This window comes from Ammospiza nelsoni, chromosome 4, assembly GCF_027579445.1.
Source record: "Ammospiza nelsoni isolate bAmmNel1 chromosome 4, bAmmNel1.pri, whole genome shotgun sequence".
Classification (NCBI taxonomy): Eukaryota; Metazoa; Chordata; class Aves; order Passeriformes; family Passerellidae; genus Ammospiza; species Ammospiza nelsoni.
In genome coordinates this window covers 25,782,123-25,803,083 of record NC_080636.1, presented here as the reverse complement: position 1 = coordinate 25,803,083, position 20,961 = coordinate 25,782,123, and the positions used below count along the sequence as shown (strand labels likewise).

General features: G+C 36.6%; 1 protein-coding gene across 2 annotated transcripts in view; it reads left to right on the top strand.

Annotated features, from left to right (window-relative positions):
• Positions 1 to 20,961, top strand: part of GABRA2 (gamma-aminobutyric acid type A receptor subunit alpha2) — a 59,837-nt gene that overhangs the window by 12,225 nt on the left and 26,651 nt on the right. For both annotated transcript variants that reach the window (XM_059470560.1, XM_059470559.1), the window contains exon 4: positions 13,550 to 13,617. In XM_059470560.1, coding sequence (XP_059326543.1) covers positions 13,550 to 13,617 — 68 coding nt within the window. The remainder of the gene's footprint in view (positions 1 to 13,549; positions 13,618 to 20,961) is intronic.

Below are 20,961 nucleotides of genomic sequence, written 5' to 3'. Positions count from 1 at the left end.
TAGAGCATTTAACACTGTGAAAGAAATGTAAATCAATTCCCCTCTTACCTGGGATTATTGTGCATCAGAGAACATTGAACACTGCAGTGAAGTTGTGCAGCTGCAGAGATTGGATCTAGTCTGACCAAACTGCATTCATTTTTTAATGTATATACATACATATTTGGTCCTCCTCATGATTTTTTTTTTTTTTTTGTTGAACCAGTAGAGATCACATGTCCTTATCTAGTTTGTTTGGGAAAACCTGGGTGTCCCATGTTCCATCTGCTTAATCTATGTTTTTCTACAGACTGTAAATAAAGTATTTTATAATCTGGTAGTGTTATGACTAATAGAGTTGATTGAAGATAAAATTCAGTGCTATGGACCACTGACCTTCACATATGGTTCAATATAAATCAGTTAAAAAAGTGGTGTATGCTGTAAAATTTTCAAGACTGCTTGCATTTATGATCTTTGGTGTGAAAGTAGTTTCATGGAGTTACCTATCTTCATTTACCACCTTCTTCTGTTTTAATTTAAAAAATTGCATACTGTCCATCTCTTAAATAGCAAGATGACGTGAAGGCAATGTATGTTCTGACTGAATGATTGCCCTGAATGTTACTAGTTCTTCTTTGTTTGTCTCAATTTCTTGGTGCTGATTCTCTCATCCAAAAGAGATAATGGTCTTCCAACACATTCCCTCTTTTTCTTTCTTGTATCCTTTCTTAGTTGTTCTAAGACAATAGGTTCCTCAGACTTTTATCTATCCCAGTAAATTGGGAATTATTATTATTATTATTATTATTATTATTATTATTATTATTATTATTATTATTATTTCCATTCTTGCAAGTGTGTAAGCCTCTCAGCACAACACCAGCGAGCAGAAAAGCAATGGAACAGGTGAGGAAGTCTGTGTTTATATTCAAGAATTTAGAGATGGGTTCAAGGGACAGTTCCTACCCTTAATACACCAGCATAATGTTCTAGATGTGTCATTCTGAGTGACAGTCTGAAGGCTACTGTAGATGCCTGTTACTTCTCACTATTTGAAATAATAAGTTAAAGGCTCACTGAATGAGAAGCAGCTGAAGAGAGTTGTATTGTGGTGTATATAAATGAGAAAACCAAAGGTTTTAGTCATAGATGCAGTGCTGTGTTTATATAACCACTCTGCCATCCTAAGGCATTCCATAGCATTTCATGGACTTGTTTGTGTCAATAGTTTTAACTGAGCATTGAACAGTGAACTTCTTTTTACCAGATCTTTAAATGTGAATTTGGTACTGCATCATTTCATGCAGTTTCTGAAAGGAAAAGGGAAGAGACTTCCACCTGGGAAAATAAATAAATAAATAAATAAATAAATAAATAAATAAATAAATATGGTAAAGATGAGAAAGGAGAAATATAAATGCCTGTTACTTGAGATAAGGCAATGGTCGCATTTTTAATAATCCCTTTTCATCTGCTGGGTGCTAAAAGCTGTCAGAGAATTCTTTATGCTTTTACTAGACATTTTGTCTTTAATGACCATTAGAAGAAAAAAAAAAAGAATAGATAATCTGGTTTGCTACTGCATGATAATGCTATTTTTAAAGTAATTGACTTTTTAAAAATAATATCTGCAGTAGATATTACCTGCATTTTCACAATTATTTCTGCTTAGAACAATATGCACTTTAAAGAACTGGGTTCTGATTAAACTCATATTAGGCATTGTTTCAAATAAAAAAAAAAAAAACCACTCTATTTTTTAATTTATGCCTGTAAAAATTCCAACCTGTTAATTTAATTTTACAAGCAGATTCCAGTCCCAAATATATAGTCTTTCCACATATAGAAACCTAGTGGATTCACAAAGTTCCATAGACAGCCAGAGGCAAATTCTCTTGTCATAGGCGAAAATAAAAGACAAATTTGAGGCTGCTTAATCCAAGCTCTGGGAGTATCCTGGGAGTATGTTTTAGAGGAGATTCAGGGAAACACTGTTATCTGTAAAGTAGCTTGGAGACATTCTAGTGACTCAGCTGTGGGACTTTTGAGTGCCACAGTACACTTCTTGTACACACTAAGACCTTTTTAGTATTAACTGGATAGCAGAAAAATAGCTGACAACTCTGTAGCATCTTAAAATGGAAATTAAAAATTGCTTCATTGCTGCCCATGCCAGTATTTTTTGCTTATTTGGGAGATGCTTGTTGAAGTATTAAAATGATTCTCTGTTGGATCAAGCCATGAACTCATTGTTTGTCAGGAGTCCTGTTTAGCAGGAAGCTTATTACCCATGACCATCCCCTGAGTTGTCCTGCCAGACAAAAAATGTTAATAAAAATTTAAAGGCAGCTTGGCAGCCAGTCTGATTTGTGCTGTGTCTTGAAACCACAAGTGTACTCCTTCCTTCCCTGCGTTTCAGCAGCTGTGATGCTCAGGAATGTGCGAGTGAAGTGTGCGTCTACCTGTGCTTAAGCATGCCAGGTATTTAGGGTGTTAACGTGCACACAGCCTCTGGGTGATTTTAGTAATTCCTCTGGCTAGCTTTTTTGAGAATATAGAGTAGTCTGGACAAACATTAATTTCCTGTCTTTCATAGTTATTTTACCTGGCTTGAAATAGGAGCTGCTGCCTGGTTGATAAAAGGATTAGAACACTCTCTAATTTATTTTTTTTAATAGTGTATCACAGTCTTCTGAAATACTATTATAGAATTTCATACAGCATTACATATGAAAAATATATTTGAGGATCCTGCTGCAAAAAAGATGCATTAAAAGTGCCCACTAATATGCAGCTCTATTAAATAAAGGCACTACCTCTTTCTACCACTGGTTGCTGTCATGCTTGAATGCAAAGTACAAGGCTAGCAAAAGATAAAAGAGCTGCAGCTCCATTTTTAATGACTATCCAATCCAGGACTATAATACCCAGACACTAAGCACAGACATTAAAATTAATCTGTCTGAAAGGATCTTCATTTTCAATGCTTTCTTATGTCTGTTGATCTCTAGAGGACATCATCAGCCTTTGGGACTTTGAAACATGTGAGTTTCATACTTTGTTCTGATAGCTGCAAGCCTTGGGAAGATGCCAGCTTCTGGTGATGTGAGTGCTTGCCCCAGAACAAGCAAGACAATCCTTCCCAGAGCTTCATCACAGTTTCTGTCAGCTCCAGGGTGGCAACTTTTTTGCTGTGGCTGGCCAGACATAATCCAAAGGCTTCTGCTGAAGCTGGTAGTCAGTAGGCAAAGACTTTTTCACTGACTTCAGTGGGCTCTGCTACCCAAATTACTCATTAAATAATTAACAAGGCTAAGAAGCACTGTGACAGTGTCTGTTTCAGCTTAAAGAAAGCAGTGTAGCCAAATATCGTAATGCTCTATGTATATTATATGTATATCTATGCTCTATGTATATATGATAATGTATTATCACAGTTTCCTGGACAATCCACTGAATTCTGTGGCCATTTTACCAGTGCTTGATGCAGACTTCCGATGTTTTTCCAGGAAATAACAAAAATTTAGGGTTTTTTTTAATGTTTAGAATGTGGAAGGTCCTGAAGGACAGCATCCTTTCATAACTTGTACTTTCACTGGCAAGTTGACATGTTACATATTTTATATATATATATATATGAACCAAATTGGCTTTTGAAATCTAATTTGGATAAAATCTAGAATGAGTGATCTTCGTTAGAAAAGCAGCTGGGCCTATGTAAGTGATGGGCAAGCAAATAAGTTAACAACAAAAATGAAGCTTTTGAAGAGACAATAGCCACTATACAATAAAATCACTTGTTAAGAAACCCAGACTTGGCTGCATTATGACTGCAAAGAGAAACTGGAAGCAGCTACTTTTTAAAAATGATACTGCTCTTAGGGGTAGATGTGGTTTGAAATGCAGGAGGGACTGTCAGAGTGAGTGTATCAAATGGGATGATTTATAAATGCTATGACTTGGAGTAAAGCACGGAGATTAAACCTGAAATTAGCCTAGAAGTGTAATGCTGCAGAATTTGCCAAGGTGTTCGATGACTCTAAGTACTGAGGTCATAAAATTCAAACATTTAAAAAAAAGAAGAGAGATGAAGACCTCTGAGTATAAATTTCTGCAATCTGAAATCATTTGGGGAATTTTTCTGCCTTACCTACATGTTATGATTTTCTCTCTAGTAGCACAAATCTCTGAGCAGAGTAGACAGAAATATGGTCTCATGCGGGTAATAACTTTGCCCTCCCTACTTGTGTGATGACACCAATTCAGGTCAGTTCAAATAATTACTGCTCTACTTTGTCAAAGTCTGCTCCCTTCCAGACTTCCAGACTTGTTTGAGTGCTTTTTTTGTCTTCCTCTGTCTCATTCTTTAGAGAGGGTTGGGGCAGTCTGGTTCATTTTAGCTCCATCATGCTCATCCAGTTGATCTAAACAATGCAGCAGTCATATTTATTACTCAGCCTGGTAATTATAAACACTCCTCATCCTGATGGAAGCTGTAGTGTCTAAAGGGACCAGATTTAGTGCTGATGTTTCAGTTTTCATTTGTGTGACGTGGTTTTGGTTTGCTGCCAAATGTGTTGTGTGCTAGCTAAATTCCTCTAACTTCAACATTTAAGTAATCTGTTTCAGCAAGATCACATTTCTTCCAGCCAAACTCAACTATGTTTTCAATTTCATGTTTCTGTTGAACATTTTGTGCAACTTTAACTAAAAATTTCTCACACTGGTAGTTTATTTTAGAGCTGTATACTTTTAAGTTATTTTTATTTTTATTTTTTTTCCTTCACTGTGTGTGAGGATGTAATGAAAAGGGAAGAAGGGAGATTTGGTGGATTTCATGGTAGTCTTATGGGAACAAGTTTATGCCCATGTGTTTAGATTGTTCTTCCCAATGATTTAATTTATTTCTTTTCAGCATTTTGTCTCTCCCTTTTTAATGGTCAACACTAATGTTCATAATTACCCAGCTTTTACAAGTGCTTATACAACCAAAGCATCCATATTGTTTTAATACCTTTACAATGAACCTGTAAATTGGAGGAATACTCTGTTTAAATGATAGGGAAAAAATCCAAAAAGCTGTCTAGATAGTTAATTGCTTTCTTAATCACTTGGCAGTCAATACCTCTGAGATTGTCAAAATGTTGCCGGAGGTGACAAAAGTCTATGAAGTTCAACAGTAATGAGTGAGAGTAAATATCTTCTTTTCCCGGCGCAAAGAACCAATTAAGTTATGCACTTTTGGGTTGTTTGAAATCTCTTTCATGTTAAAGTAGTGGCAGGATTCAGGCAAGACCCTGGATGGTTGATTGGCCCAATGTGATATGAGCTGCACCAGTCAGTACAACGCCTTCTCCTCAGGGATAAAGTACATTCTAGATTAAACATCTTAGTTACTCCCTACCTGATTCGGAAAAGGGTTCTGAATCCATATTTCCCACTTTCCAAACCTTTTATGTAGGCACGGGTCTTTTGATCATTCTGAGAAAGTGGCTTCTTCCGTTGGAGATGTTTTACTTATTTATTTGTATAAAATAGCTACCTATGTGTCAGAACATGGACTGAGATCTCTTTTTTCCTGCTGCCATTTAGGGGCATTCATGGTCTTTGACCAGTTGGCCCCACAAGACTGAGGGCTTCGGTTTGTCAGTTCCCACATCTCCTGGAGCCCAGATAGAGTGGAATTCATTGCTTCCAACAGCTGGGCATCCTATGTGGAACATGAGCAAAGCTGGGCGTGTTGGCACATCTCAGAGATGGTGTTGGCATAACTGTCTACAAATGTGGCTCTTAAAGTTGATAAACTGAGTAGAAATCTGTCAAGCTAAGTAATTAAAAATGCTGAAGAGGAGCAAGCAGCTGAAGCCTTTCCTTACCAACACATGTGAAATAACCAAGTTTGGGTGTGAAAACTTTACCAATCTCCTTTTCATCTATTCACAGGGGTGTTCCCTCTCATGTCATTCCTCCTTTCCTGAAAAGAGCCATGAGAGAAGCTGATGGTCGGGTTTAATGGAAACTTCTAAAATAGAGAGCAGCTCTTGTCAAGTGCATGCTCTAGTTTAAAGCAGAGACATGAGCTCAGTTACTGTGTGTCAGGTTCTGTCTTGACCACAAAGGTGAATTTTCTAAGACACAGCATGCTTCCTCAGTCTTTGGAAGGAATTGTTCTGCTTTGTGTAAATAATTAGATCTTGAGCACAGGCTTCAATTTAAGTCTGCTCTATCCCATGAGTACTGCTAGGCTGTGGAAACAGTCTTTCACTTGTTTTCTTGCTTTCTCTCTCAAAATCTTTCTGGCTCAGTAAATTTGTAATTATTTATAGTTTGAGGAACTCGTTGGGACTTGGTTGAGAGCCAGTTCTTTAGGCTGCTTGGCAGCATTGGGATATATTTGCCTTAAGGTGGAAATATAAGCAGCTGGGGAAATTTAGGTACTGACAGTGTTAGACAGCAATTTGGGAATAAAGGGGATTCAGACAAATATAAGTGCAAAACTTAGTCATTATGATCTGGACCACAGAGACATTCAGATTAACTTTGATTGATTTAAATGGAAACTTGGAGCTTAAATAACTTTGTGCAGCTTGTCCAATATACTTTAAGAGATAATTGAGCACCAAAATTAGTCTTTAGCACTATCCTTGAGCACCTTTCTCAAATTTGTGGAGAAAGCATAAAATAAAGTTAAAACTGCACCCCAAATGTCACTTATATCCAAAGTTCTTCATTCACAGGACCCTTTGGAAATTTAAATTTGTGATATGAAATAATAAGGTTTGCAAATTAAAGGTCACTTGGGAAAGAGAGAAGAAAATGTAGTAAATATAATGTTTATGTGTGTGATCTGCACTCTTCTTTTTCACAGAGAGTTAAGCCTCAAATTTGTCATATACATGTGAAAATTATCTTAGTAATGTGTAAATGTTCTCTCAACACAGAATTTTTTTGTTTTTTCATTTGATATTTGGTAATGATGCTAAGGCAGTTCGCACCAGCATCTTCTACATACAGCACAAAGAGTAAATACTGATTGTGATAATATATCACATTATTTGTGTTTAAGATGTGCCTACATATCCTTCTGTGCACATTTTGTGGGTAGCCTACACCTAAAAAAGCTGTTAGATTAGCTAAAAAAATATCTGAGAATGTTTTCACAAGTCATATTTTTTGCTAGAGTAGAGAAGGGTGTTGACAGTTAAGCTAAATTCTTTTTTCCAGGTTAGTGTGTTTTTCTGATGGTCAAAAAGTCTTACTCATCTCTAAAGAAACACTAATGTTTAACTGAATTATTTTCTTATAGCAAATTCTTGTCATTTTGAACAAATTTTAATTATTTCAGAATAATGAATACTGCTTTGCTGAAATAAAAGAGTGGGCTTATATGCAGCCCAAGTATTCTGTTAGTGTAAATGACATAATAGTATTTATGGTACTGCTTTCCAGGGCTGCTGAATTTTGAAAGTTCTGAATAGGCCTTTGGAGGGCCCCTGATAGACTTTATACGGAGCTGGCATTAATTTAATAAGTGATATAATATCTGTTAATAGATATCAGCTCTTCAGAAGTAAGTCAGTTGGGGTCTCTAAGCCTACTGGCTTTCAACTCCTGTCTCTTCCTCCAGACATTTTCTCCAGAATATATTCTTGTTCCAGTCAACACTATGAGGAATTCATTACAGTGTCTGATTCTGTTTTATTTACACCAATGTGAATCAAGAGTGCAGCTGTTGATATGATACTTAGTAGTATTTTACTAGAAGCTCCAGAAGTTAAACTGGTAAGCTTATTCTACATAAGCTTTGTTAAAGATGGAGATTTGAAAGACAATTGTGGCCTATATGAAGAAATTTTCTTGCTGATAATCTTGCTCATGGTTAAAGTGAGCCCATTGGAAGGGAAGTGCTGATGTCAAGGGGAGAAATGGATTTTCTCTTCTCACAGATGACTTCAGTTTATAAATTGGAAGTGGTTTTATGTAGGGCATATGTGGCTTTGAGACTGTTGGAATTTAATAGTGGATAATGAATGAAGATGCTGAAGTTGGATAAATAAAATTGTTGCATAAACCACCTAAACCAAAAATAAAGAAATGGCAGAACATGATTTTGAAATATCTGTGTTCCCACGGATTTTGCTGCTGTTACAGCTCCGTGTTGCATGACCTCCTCTGACCCCCATTCCCTGCCAGCCAGTCAGTGTCTTGAGCTGTCAACAGACACACTAAGGAGCTTGTCAGATAAGGGCAGCATGTTGAGTTGGAACAGTGTTTGATGGATTAAGACCCTGGCTGTTTCACCTGTGCAATTTCTGACTTGTATTATGAATGACATTTTCAAGGCCTTTGGGCAACATTGCCAAGCATGCCCCTGGAGACCATATTACAATGTCAGAACAATGTCAATTCCAGATAAATAATTTTTTATAGAAAAATAATTAAATTAACATCAAGCTTTTGACAGCATTTCCACAAAAACTCAGAAATCCTCACTTAAATTTCCCATAGAACTGCAACTTGACCTCCTTCTTTTGTTGTTGTTGATATATTTATTTAAAGACCAGTATTTTATTTTTGCTTCTTTTTTTTTTTTTTTTTGCATGCTTTAGCAGCCTTTCAGTTACAGCCTTGCAGTGTTCTCACAGGCACTATTAATTCTATATTTAAAATAATGTTTTTCTGAATATTTTTATAGTATACATTAGAACTGCATATGTATACTTTAGAAGTTCTATCCCACCAAGAAGGCTTTTGATGGTTTTTGATTACCTCAAGGAGATTGTCTTCTATTTTAGCTGCCCAAAGCCTGTATTTACAGCTTTACTGAATAAAAATTGAAATTAAAAAGAATAAAAAGCCCAACCCAATCTTTCAGGCCTGTTTTCTTCTGAAAACAGCCTTGACACATTAATCAATAATATAGCCAGTTTCATGCAAACAAACATCTGGAACCTTTCTGAAGATTTTGCAGTGATCACGCTCCTTTCTTCTCTTCTTTTAAGCATACCTAGAGTGAGCCATGCATGTTTTGTCCCTAACCTCTGTGAAGAAAGGAATCTAGATTATTTTGGTGGGGGGGGGAATGAATAATACTCAGGTCATTCTCAATACTCAGGTCATTGTCAAATATGGGAAATACTCTGAAAATTTATTTCAATAAATGTGATGCCTTCTCAGCATTCTCCGGGAGAGGGGGAGCTCTCAGGTATGCAGAATCCTGCATGTCCATCACAGACTGGAACTCTGTGTGCCCTGTCAGGGATGCAGGCAGCTGAGAAGGGACATATGAAAGAACTTGAAAAAATTTTGAAAACTGCTGTCAGACAGCAGGCCAAAGGAACTCATTGAAAATTTAAATGCCTCTGTGGAATCTTAGCATTTTGACAAACTGGTAAATGCTCCTGAGGAGCCTTTTCTTCTGACTTTTCTGATCATCTCCATTACTCAGCCTGGATTGGTTTAGACTTCAGCCACTGCAAATTCTCTGCCAAGCAGCCTGCTTCAGCTGAGCCAGCTCTTCTGCTGAGGGACAAGTCAGCAGGGTTTCAGACCATCAGAAAGGGTATCCCAACAGCTGGAGAGTTGGCATAAAGGAATTGGTGATGCCACTGATACCAACTCCAGCTAAGTGCTGAACCACTTTTCTAATTTGTTGACAAGTCAATGATGTTGACATTTCCCAGTGTGGTTACTTAGTGTTGGACAGCTGTAACCAGACTTGGCAAACACCTGTGCTTCACCTTACTTGCACATAACTTAATCCTTCTGCCTCAGCTTCCCAAGGAAAATTGAGTATAATAACATTGTTATCTTCATAGAGGAGTTGTAATTAACATTTTCTTTTTAAATCCTAAATGTAATTAAAATACACAGCAAACATTCCAGCTAAGGACAGATAAGGATGTATAAATCTTCTACAATTTGTTATATGTATTGCTTTTTCTTCCTTTCTGTTTTTTGTTTTCCCCAGTAGTAATACCATGTCAGTTCAAGTATGGAAGGGGAATCAGAAGAAACCAGTACTTGAGAACCATGTGCAATGTGATCTTAATAATTACTGGGGTTTTTTTTTACTTCCATGGGATGTGCTTTTCTTCCTTCGTTTATCATTAATTTTATTGACTACATTTTGTCAGTTTACCCTTGACTTCCATCATCTGAGGAACTGGTCTGATCTAAGTCAGATCGGGAATTTTTTTAACATTTATGACCAAAGCAAGTTAGAAATGGTGCTATAATAGCCTTTGCAGCTACTTGTTTTAGAGTATGTCATGTGATGCTGGCAGCTACTTGTTTTATTCTTTGCCTGAGATTTTTTTCCCCTAAAAGAAGCATCTTAAATAGAAATTATATCCTTACCCTTTGCTGTTCCCATTTCTTTGTATAACTTTCAAAAGCAGTGATTCAGAATAACTTAAGAGCCCACAAGTATAAATGAATCTGCACCCCTTCCTCCCAACAGAGGATTCTTTAAAATCTAGACTGTTTTTCAATATGGGCCTCCATTGATTTCGGCACTTTTGAAAATCAGGCCTTTTAGTTACAGGCATATGTGTCACTTGAGGAAACAAATTTTATAATCCCAGTGGGAAAAGCTTGTCCTTTTCTCAAAAAAACAAGCTAGATTTTTATGCAAACACATGTTGCATGGAACATCTTTTAGCTGACTATATTCCTTGGCTTTTCCACAAGAACTGATGATCCAGAACTGTTTGAATCTCTGGTGGGCTAAGTATGATGACTGGTGCTGTTCTTGACAGAATATGAGTTATAAAAAGCCTGTAACTGTGATGCCTGCTGGATGAATTTTGATTAGAGAGCCCATTTGAAACTGTGCTTTGTGCTTCTGAATTGTTTGTTTGACAAGTACATACTCCTTCAAAGCAGTAGCTACAATATTTGTTGTAAAAAAGGATGATGTATTTTTTGTTTTTGTAGATGTTGATTCAGAACCCTCAAGTTCAAATTTTTAATTCAGAGGTACCTTTATTTTAGCACTATGTAAAGTAACAAGGAAGAAACAAACACAAGATTCAGGCTGCTAACACAAATGGTAACAGGAGTAATTCAAGATTTATTACATTTCAGCTTCTTTTGTCTTTAAGGGCTTGTTTTCTTTAAGGTAGGGTATGAATAGAAACTTCTTAACTATGCAGAATTTGGAAAATAAGAGGTAAAAATATAAAAAACTGCCATTTCTTCTTTAGTGTACTTTTTCTTAACACAAACCAACAGGGAGAATCGATACACTGTTCTAATAGCATAAGTTGTGGTCAATATGTTTGTTCTCCTCTCTGTCTTGTCTACTCATTTCTGATGGAAAAATAGATCCAGAAGAGTTTAGAAATCATATAACAGAATATGGGAATTTTTTTAAAAATTAAAACTTCGAATGCAAGGCAAGCTTGAAGATTCCATGTCCTGTAGTTTATTCTATGCAAATATTAAAACCATTCCTCTGTGTCAAATAAAAAAACCACACACAAATAACTGGTAACATTAGAGTGAGTTTACAAGAGGACCATGTTTCCAAGCATTTATTGCATGAGGAGCATGCAGGTAAAGATTTGCCAAGTGACTTTGTTGCCTATAGTAGGGTTCCTTCAAGTTATACAAGTATATTTGAATTTAGCCTTGATACTCTGCTGTTGGGATACTTGATTGTCAGTCATATTTTTGCAACACCAGTGCTTTTCTTGGAATTTTAATTAGTATTTTGTATTGTCATCAGTACAGGCCAAATTTCACAATTAGTCCCTGCAGCTCCATTTTACCTCCTGAAGAGTAGCTCTCTTGTCACTCTCTTATTTCATTCCAGTCTGTGCCAGGTAACCATTTGGAGATAATAATATTTTTTTATTTTCTGGAGAGTCTCCCACAGGCAGCATGAAGCCTCTAGTCCTCTGAAATGTACCTGTGGCTCCTGTAGGATACTTCAGCCATACCTCTACTTTATCTATGTTGAATAGTAAGGGCTGTGCAGACTCAGCACCTTTTCTGTCCACTGACTTAAAATTTGTTTGTAAGAAATTTGGAGTAGAAATCAACTTAGCTTGTGTAAGGATGCTTCATAATGGATTTCAGAAGTCTCTATCATACAAATAAACTTATCTCAGGACGTGCAGAGGAATTTTAGGAGTCAATCTTTATTTATTTGCTTAAAAAGCAGACATGATCCTGGGAAAAAGATTCTTTTTGGTAGGAAGGGCTTTTTGGAGTCCCATATTTCTAGCGTTTGGCTGAAAAAGGAAGTTTCCTTGCAGATGAGAACAGATAAATATTCCTCGTCCATGTCCAGAAGTTGTCTGAAATCGCTGTGTCTTTGCATCTACATCCCTTTGAAAATGCACTGCTCCCCATGCAGCTGCTCATGGATCAGTCCTGGCCTTTTCCTGGTGCCTGGCAGAGACTCTGCTGTCATGAGTGAGCACCACTGGTTTCTCCCAGTGAGGAGCAGGGATTGAACTGTTGTCCTCCATATAATTAGAAGTAAAATCGGCTTGTATCATGTATTTGTTAAAAGGCAGCTTTCAGGAAAACAGAAACTATTAGCTACCCACATTTAATAATGATTAAATATGGAAGTATAATCATAATATAACAGCAGGATCACTTATACAACAGGCAGTTGTGTTATTTTTGGGAATGGGAAATTCTGCAATGAGTGAAATTGCACCTAGTTATATTCAAATTTTTCTTTTCCAATCAGCAGCTGGCTTTAAGGCAGAGAATTCCTTGTGTTGACTGTCTAGAATGCTGACTGTGTGTCTAGAATGCAGACTGTGGTTGGCAACTGCTGTTAAGAAATTTCCTGTGCATACTACCCCTCTTAGTGAATATCATTCTATTTCGAGCCTAATTGAAAACTGAAGATAGAAAACTAAGCAGTTATTTTTCCCTGCAGTACAATATCTAATATTCTGATTTCATGGCTGTCTGACTGCAATGATTGGGAAGGACATTTTCTCAAAGTGTTCACAGTACCACAGCAATGTGTCATGAGCATTGCCTATCAAGCAAAGGAGCTGTTATATTAAAATATGTGCCACTTAAAAACACACGCAACTGAAAAGTAGGATGCTGTTTTGTTACATTTGGTACAGTCAATAATTGCCTTTTCTTGTCTTTTTCTTTGAAAAAGCTATTAAGAATGTAGAAAACAGCCTTCAACTAGAAAGGTTTTAATAGGAGAGATCTGCAACAACAGAGGTAACACCTATGCAACAAAGGCATGTTGTGTTCAGGACTCTCCTTCCATGTTAAGTCCACGATGCTGGGGTATTTTTGCTGGTCGAGAAACAGGATATGTGTGTGTAGTTGCTGGTGATTGTATAACTGAACAAGCTGAAACAAGCTACTCTGTGGGACAAATGCTTGTTTGTTAACCTCTGTGTTAAGTGGGAAAGAAACCCCCAGTATTTACAACAGGACACTGATGAGGGGTAGTAAATAAGGAGGGAAACCTGTTCAAAATGTCCCATAATCTTACATAACAATAGAAAAAGTACTGTCAATTTAAAATGTTTGCTTGTTTTTTTTTGTTTTTTTTTTTTTCTTTTTATATCAGATAGTATTACTGAAGTCTTCACTAACATCTATGTGACCAGTTTTGGACCTGTGTCAGATACTGATATGGTGAGTTCCTGAATCTTTTGCATATATGGATAAATGGTGTAAGATATATATAAACTTCCTTTAAACCTTTATTCTTTTACTTATTGTGGATGGATTTGAAACAATCTCACTGAAATCAGAATGTGCCAAACCCCATGTAGTTTGAAATTTGAAAATTGATTTATGGACTTTACATGATAAGTGTGCTTGTGTTAGCTGTTTAATTTAGACCAGTAAATCTTCTGATTTTCCCACTGACTGTACTTTGGTTTATATTCTGGAGCAATCTTGATATGGATGAACTGGATTCCTCTTGCATGAAAACCTGAGAACCTGGAGTGAAAGGAGCACTCTTAATATTGGCAATAGACTGAGGGACCTGATGCAAGTCAAACCTAAAACTTCTTGAAAGACATAGCTTGGAAGCTGGGTAATCAACATGACTGTGGGGGTTTACAGATCTGTCCTTGATAATTTGCATTGTTTAGTAAGCATTTAAAGAAGTCAGTGACATTAAAAAAGAAAGAAACTTTCAGAATATTGCTCTGGATTATAAGGAATTGTTTGTAGGCTCACTGAAAATAGTACAGAGATTAGGGAGAATGTTTCACACTGGGTAGAAAGACCTGATGGATATAGCTCTCTAAAAGGAAAGGGAAGGACAGTATCAAACTTACTTTACCTGTCATGCTCCTGTTCACTTGCCTGGTTTAGGGGGAGGTGGTTTAATTGACTCTGGGAAAAGTGTAGGAGAGAACAAAATTTTCAGAAGAGTCAACAACAATCTTTTACTTGCAAAATGTAGAACATCAAGATAGAATAAGATAGACTGATGTTAAAACAACATCCAAAGTAAGTACTTCACAAACTTTAGTTTAGCAAACTTAAACTTAGCCAAGCTTAACAAATCCAGATACAGGACACTTAATAAGGCATTGACAGGATTTTTTTGAGAGGAAATGGAGAAAGAAGGAGAAGGAAAGGATAAGAGCAGAATGATATCACCATCTGTGGATTTAGTAACAAGACTCAATTTTGATGTCCTTTGGTCTAAATGGTATCTTGATACATCAGGGGTGGGAAAAACCCACAAAACACAAATTCCAGAGGGTTTATATATGCTTAGCTTTAGATGGAATGCCAAGGCACCTTCCCTGGAGTGGGGAGTTTTATGCTGTCTTTTGCAGCACCTTGAATCTGTTGCAATGCTGTGGATCCTGCTCAGTCCTCTGGTGGAAGACCCCAGGAATTATTCTGGGGGTATTTTGGGGGTTTTTGATGGTTTGTGACATTTTCTAAGACATGAAAACTGCCTCTCAGTCAGTGCAGTTGAGCCCCTTATGCCCCATCAGAAGGGATGAACGTCTTCAGGCCTGTGTGTGAATGTCCCAGTATGTCCCCCAGGTGGGGAGGAGTTTCACAAATGAGCCACTTGTGTAAGGAAGGACATCAGCATGACAAAAAGTATTAATCCACCTCACAGGATCTGCTTCTTTTTGGCCTCTTCCCTTATGTGTCTGAAACTCCAGCTTCTTGCTGAGCAAAGGCTGCTTTGTCATGGTCATCCCCTGGTACTCACACCCTCTGCACCTGGGCTGTTACTGTGCTCATCCTCAGCAAAGCACCTGCTGCTCTTGCAAATGGCTGATTGTTTGAGCCATTAGCCATTAACATCTCAGTCTTTCATACTACCCTTGCCAACCCTGCGAGAAATTATTTTTGAAATGTTTCAAATATTCTTTATTATGTATGAGACGTATTAAATACTACCTTGGTGTAGCTGGAGATACTCAAAATTAATATTTTTTAAAATAAGACAACATTTCTTTTTCTATGGAAAAAAAATCAGGTTATGCATCATACAAAACAGGGAGCATTATGATGTTATGAACAAGTTTATGAAGCTAAATTTTTCACAGTACATTGAACATTTTAAAAGTTATTTTAAGTTAAAAGTTATTTGATTACCTGGTTATCATAGCTTTGGAAAATATATTCTAGTGGGGTTTTGTGGGAGTTTTTTGTGTGGTTTGTTTTGTGTTTTCAAGCTCTGTTTTGAAAGTTATGAATACACAGGTAAGATTTCACATGAAAGGCCATGAAAGGCGATTTCATAGGAGAAATAGACTTTTGTTTATATTACTGTACATGTTGCTGATTCTCCTGAGGTGTTTTTTTCTGATGATTTTAGGTTTATGAAATAATTCTTATTTTGTTAATAATTTTGTAAAAAAGGTATCCACGGCTATGTACAAAGATGATATGAACATCTTGACCTTGTTGGTCTAGTATCTCATGACTTTAGAATGGTGAAGTCTGGCATTTATGGTATTCCTGTGTAACAGGAATATTATATTAATCCACTTTTAAAGGTGATTACTGAGCCACAAGGAGACTTACCCAAGGCTGTGCAAGTCATCTGTGCTTAAATGGAAAAGTAATGAAAGCTCCCTGAGCCTATTCCCTCCCTCCCAACACACTTCTGACATCAGTGGATAAATGTATGGAGAACTCTGGGTGTCTGTTTGCATGGACATATAGACAGTGCACAGATCTGTGCAGAGGTGTTAATCAAAGCAGAGTGCAGTGCATCAGAATGGCAGCTGTTACTCTAATGGGTAGGTTTATTTGCACATAAGTAGATAGATAAGTAAGAGCAGTTTAGTTCTTATTGCTACAAGCTTCAGGGTTAATTTAGCTTGTTCTGTTGATAATTATAGAATAATTTTGAAACGTATGAGCAGTCAATGAGAAAATTCCAACATGTGAGTTTTGAAATAATAGCTTCCAAACCATCACATATCCTGTCGAACATGAAGGTGACATTAGGGTTTTAACCATGAGTACTTTTTCATTTAGGAGCTGCATGACTGAATCAATAATTTAAACTATTATGTAGAGGATTCATTGATATTTTCTTCTGTAAATGCTGGAAACTCAGGGATATTATATATTTTTAAAATTTCTTCCTTAAAAAGCTTTATTGCAAGAATAAATTTGACTCTTGTCCATGTCTTCTGGAATTTTTAGAAGATCCTAAGCTCAGATTTTTTCAGGAAGGTTGGTCCCATCTCAGGAAGTCCTCTGCTGGCACAATGTGAATGGTGAGGCCCTCAGTCACGTGAGGTATTTAGGCTGAACACTGCTGTTGCCCAAAACTCTGAGGAATATTGCTGCCCTTAGGATTCCTTCTATTGCAGTTTCTTACAGGAATAAGATCATCAGCTGTGTGACTGCACCCCTTTACATGATCTGTTTTGCAGTTTATTTTTTCCTCCTTGGTTAGTATATTGTGAAGAATAATGGTGCTTGGAAGAAGAGAGGTGCTTTTGAACACAGGAAGGGGACTCACTGACATGTGAGATGTTTAATATGCATTTACAATTTGGAATAAGCAAGTGACAGACAAGCAGTGATGGGTGGATTGGAGCTAAGGACACAGTTCTCACATAGTGTTGATACACAAAGTTGATAAAATTTAATTCTAACTTTTGTTGCTGCATTGCTATGAATTTATGAGGTGTCCGTTTCCCTCACTAGCTGTTCCCATTAATGGTAATGTGGTATGGTGTTTGATCTGTGACTCAGTCATTGCTGAGTGTGGGTTTTTATTCACATTTGCTTTCACAACTTTCTCAACAAATCATTATGTCCAGGGGAATTTGATCTTTGACTGATTTTAAGCTAGCTGGAATTGCTGTTGATAAATTCAGGAAGTAGAAGTTGAGGCTGAGATTTTTCTCTAAATGTGTTAAGAGTCAAAAACATTTGGTGCTTGTAGTGGATTAACATTTTGACTAAGTTCAAAAGATGCTACTCTCTGTTCCTACCAAAATAGCCAGCTACCAAATTTGTTCTCTCTTGGCCAGCAGTCAGTTGCAAACTGTGCTTCAAATGAGCAAAAATATTTTGGTATCTATACCATTTGTGTCAAAGAAAAGCTATTGTATGTCAACCATTCTATCTAATGTCACATATGTAGTGCTAATATATAAGGATTTTCAACTTCCTTTTGCAAGCTAATGAGAATCAAGGAAGGCAAAGCAAAACACAAGTTTAAACAGATTTTATTTTCACCCTTCTGTCTTTTTGAGTTGTTGTTTCTCAGAAATGTTCAAGTTCAGTATTGTGATGCTATGCCTTATAGGCTTCCAACCCAATCAGTGATAAAAATTTATTTGGACATTAGCCCGAGAGAAGAAAAGCTGCATTATTTAGAAAAACAAACAAATGAAAAATTGGACAGAACAACTGAAAAATAAAGCATCTCTTAATTTTCTGAAGTGTTGTAGGATTAAGTTCTTGTTACAGGGGCTAATTAAAGCATTTATAATGAAATTAAAATGTTTAATATTTGAAAACTCAGAGGTAAAGGATGAACTTCTTTGGACTATAATTTGTAGGATATAAAAGGATTGAACATTAAACCTGATTATTTTTCTATTTTTAAAAATTTGTTTGAAATCTGGTAGACTGTACCATCACTATAAATCTACATGCTGCTAACTTGAATTTCAACACTGAAAGCTATGTATTTTTACCTCTTTTTATCAGGCTTGGTGCCCTTCCGGGCTCTCTCTGACACTTTGGCTCCTAAAATTTCTCCCACAGCCACAGACATACATATAATAAATGACACCTATTTACTCCTCAAGCAGTAGTTATTTTATGTAAGACAGATTATGTAGGTACTGAGTCCCTTATATAAGGTCTGCTGTGAAGAAAGATTTGCCAAGATGCAGCAAATTTTGCCTCAGAAGAGTCTTTCTGATTGTCGTTGGGAACGGTCTTTCCTGCTTTCCTCCAACACATGGTTAGTAGGTGGCAGGACTTGAATCAGTTTAGCTTGAATATTAAAACTAAGAAGCCTTCTGAAACTTTTATATTTCAACTTGCAGTCTTAGATTTTCATTGTTATTGGGGAATTTTGTTTATTGTAGTTGCACCTTTATTCCCAAGTTGCTTGTAAACAACAGTTTTTCCTAATTTCTTGATGTTTTCACTTTGAATTCAAGGAATAGGAACATTCCTTTGTAGAGATCATATACACAGCTGGTATGTGTATGATGTGTATATTCATCACTACACACACTTCCATCTCATCAGTTTTCAACTGAAATGTCAATAAGTGTTTCTGATTTTTCAAATACAACCAGATTAGAAATTTTCAGTGAAGGCTGAAAGTCAAATACAGAAATAAGCAGAAGGATTGTTACAGCATTCATCACTGCAATTGAGGATGGTTCTTTAGAGGTAGTGACTGAACTTGGAACCCTGTTTTTTTATTTCTCTCTGTTTTTTCAAATTTCGTCACTTCAGTTTGTATTTGGGTTTTGTTTGGGGTATTTTTTCTATGCAACTTATTTTTAGCTCTGTTTCAGAGTCTAATTATTAGGTAGAATTCCTTAAGAGAAGCTTTACAGAACTGGTATGATATTTAATTCTGGATAGAATAAGGGAATGCATCAAGATTATTCATTTTTCAAATAGATTAGAAAAAAAGTACTGCAGTTACTTTTACGTAGTTATTATTTGAACTCAGTAAGAGAAGACTAAGGAGTAAAGGAAATGCTAAATACACTGGAATTTTTGGGCAGAATTGGGGAACATCTAGGTTGTGTTTTTATAATTGATATATTTCTGAAAAGTCAATACATTGTTGGCTCAGGTAATTGCCTTTGCAAGTTAAATCCTTACACTGAAATTTTGATGAGAATATCTCACATGATCTCTTGCAGAGTTTCTGTCCATTTATTCTGTTGGGAAGGCTTTTTCCTCTGTTCAAAGTCCTGCCAAGGGAGTCAGTATTGGAAATTGATTTGTCAGAGGTTGTGTCCAAGCCTGTCATTGCCGTTCGCTCTCTCTGTACCTTTGTTTGGGCTCCTGTTCCTGGCACCAGGCATCCCCTTTGTTTCAGGGTTGCTCTTTCTCCATGTCTGAATAAAAAAGGGATAATGACAGGTGTTTTTATTTTCCGTGACAGCAAAAAAAGTCCTGTAGTCTCTTTTCTAAGTAATCCCTATATGTATCTTCTACAGAACTCTCTTATCCCTCCTTGGTGCTTCTTTTAGACTCAGAGTTCACTCTACATCAGGTATATGGAAAAAAAGAGAGAGAAAATTATTCTGAGAAGGTCCTTTTCATAGATGAATATGAATAGAAAGACATTCTCTTCCCTAGACGCTATCATTCAAACTGGTTAAACACATTCTTTCCAGATTTTTTTTTAATACTTCATGTTTCGATTAAATGCCTAGACAGAAATGACTGAGGTTGACAGATTAGGCAGAAATAAAAGGCTTGAAACATGTTCTTCAAATAGAGAAAAATTGTGCTGCAAGTCCCTAGAAATATTCCACATATTCTTGATAGTATGAAAGGCCATATGTATCTGGCAGGCATTACTTATGTATTTAAAAATGAATACATGTTCCTTTGAAATGCAGTGATGGGATTGTGTTTCAATTTTTAACAGGGTTGTGAAGGGTTTTGATAAAAAGTAACCAACAGTGCAGTTTCAAACCAGAATCCACCTTCATCAGAATATTTTCAAGGATTCTAGTCACTAGTATGTACGATCCACGCTCTGAAAGACTTGAAGGGAATTTCTGTCTGTCTGCTGTTTCCTTCTATGTTCTGTCTTGTGCACACATCAGGAGGTAGGTTTTGGAGAAGAGAAAATGGACTCAGTTTATTTATCTGTGCAGTGAGGTTTGATGTTGATAGACAAGGGCTTGTGCAGAGCCTGAGTAGTCAGTACTTATTGTTGGAGCATTGAGGGGGTTTGGAGGAGAACTCTTTCAGTCCTCATATTGTAAGACAATTGCTTGTTTTTAGAGAAGAGAAAAGTAGAAAGTGAGATAGATTATTTGTCCATTCTGGTAGGGGGGCCTAGGCAAAGCCCACCAAGCAGTGCAATGATGAAGTAGCTTAGGAGACTGCTGTAGTGTGTCAGTCCTTCCTTCTGCCATCTGCACCCTGCATGGATCTGCCCACAGAGACAACCACCAAGACAACCGACTAGTGATGTGATCCTCCTACTGTAAAGCTAATTTCAGCACTCACTGAAAATATCTAGTGTGCAGGTTTAATAAATTCAATTGCAGAAGTTGCATCACAAACTTAAACTCGTTGCAGCAACGAATATCAGGTTATGGTAAGAGGGCATATAATGGGCAGATTAGTTTTTTTTGACTAATTAAATTTTTTGAATCTTCTGTCTAAATTCCTTCTTGTTTTTTTTGAAAGTAATTTTGATGCTTAGATACGTACATGTTAGTATTCTGCTGCACCAGTTACAGACTAAGAAAGTTAATGTTTTTAAAAAAATTCAAAAGAAAAATTACACGTTTCCTTAAGGCAGAT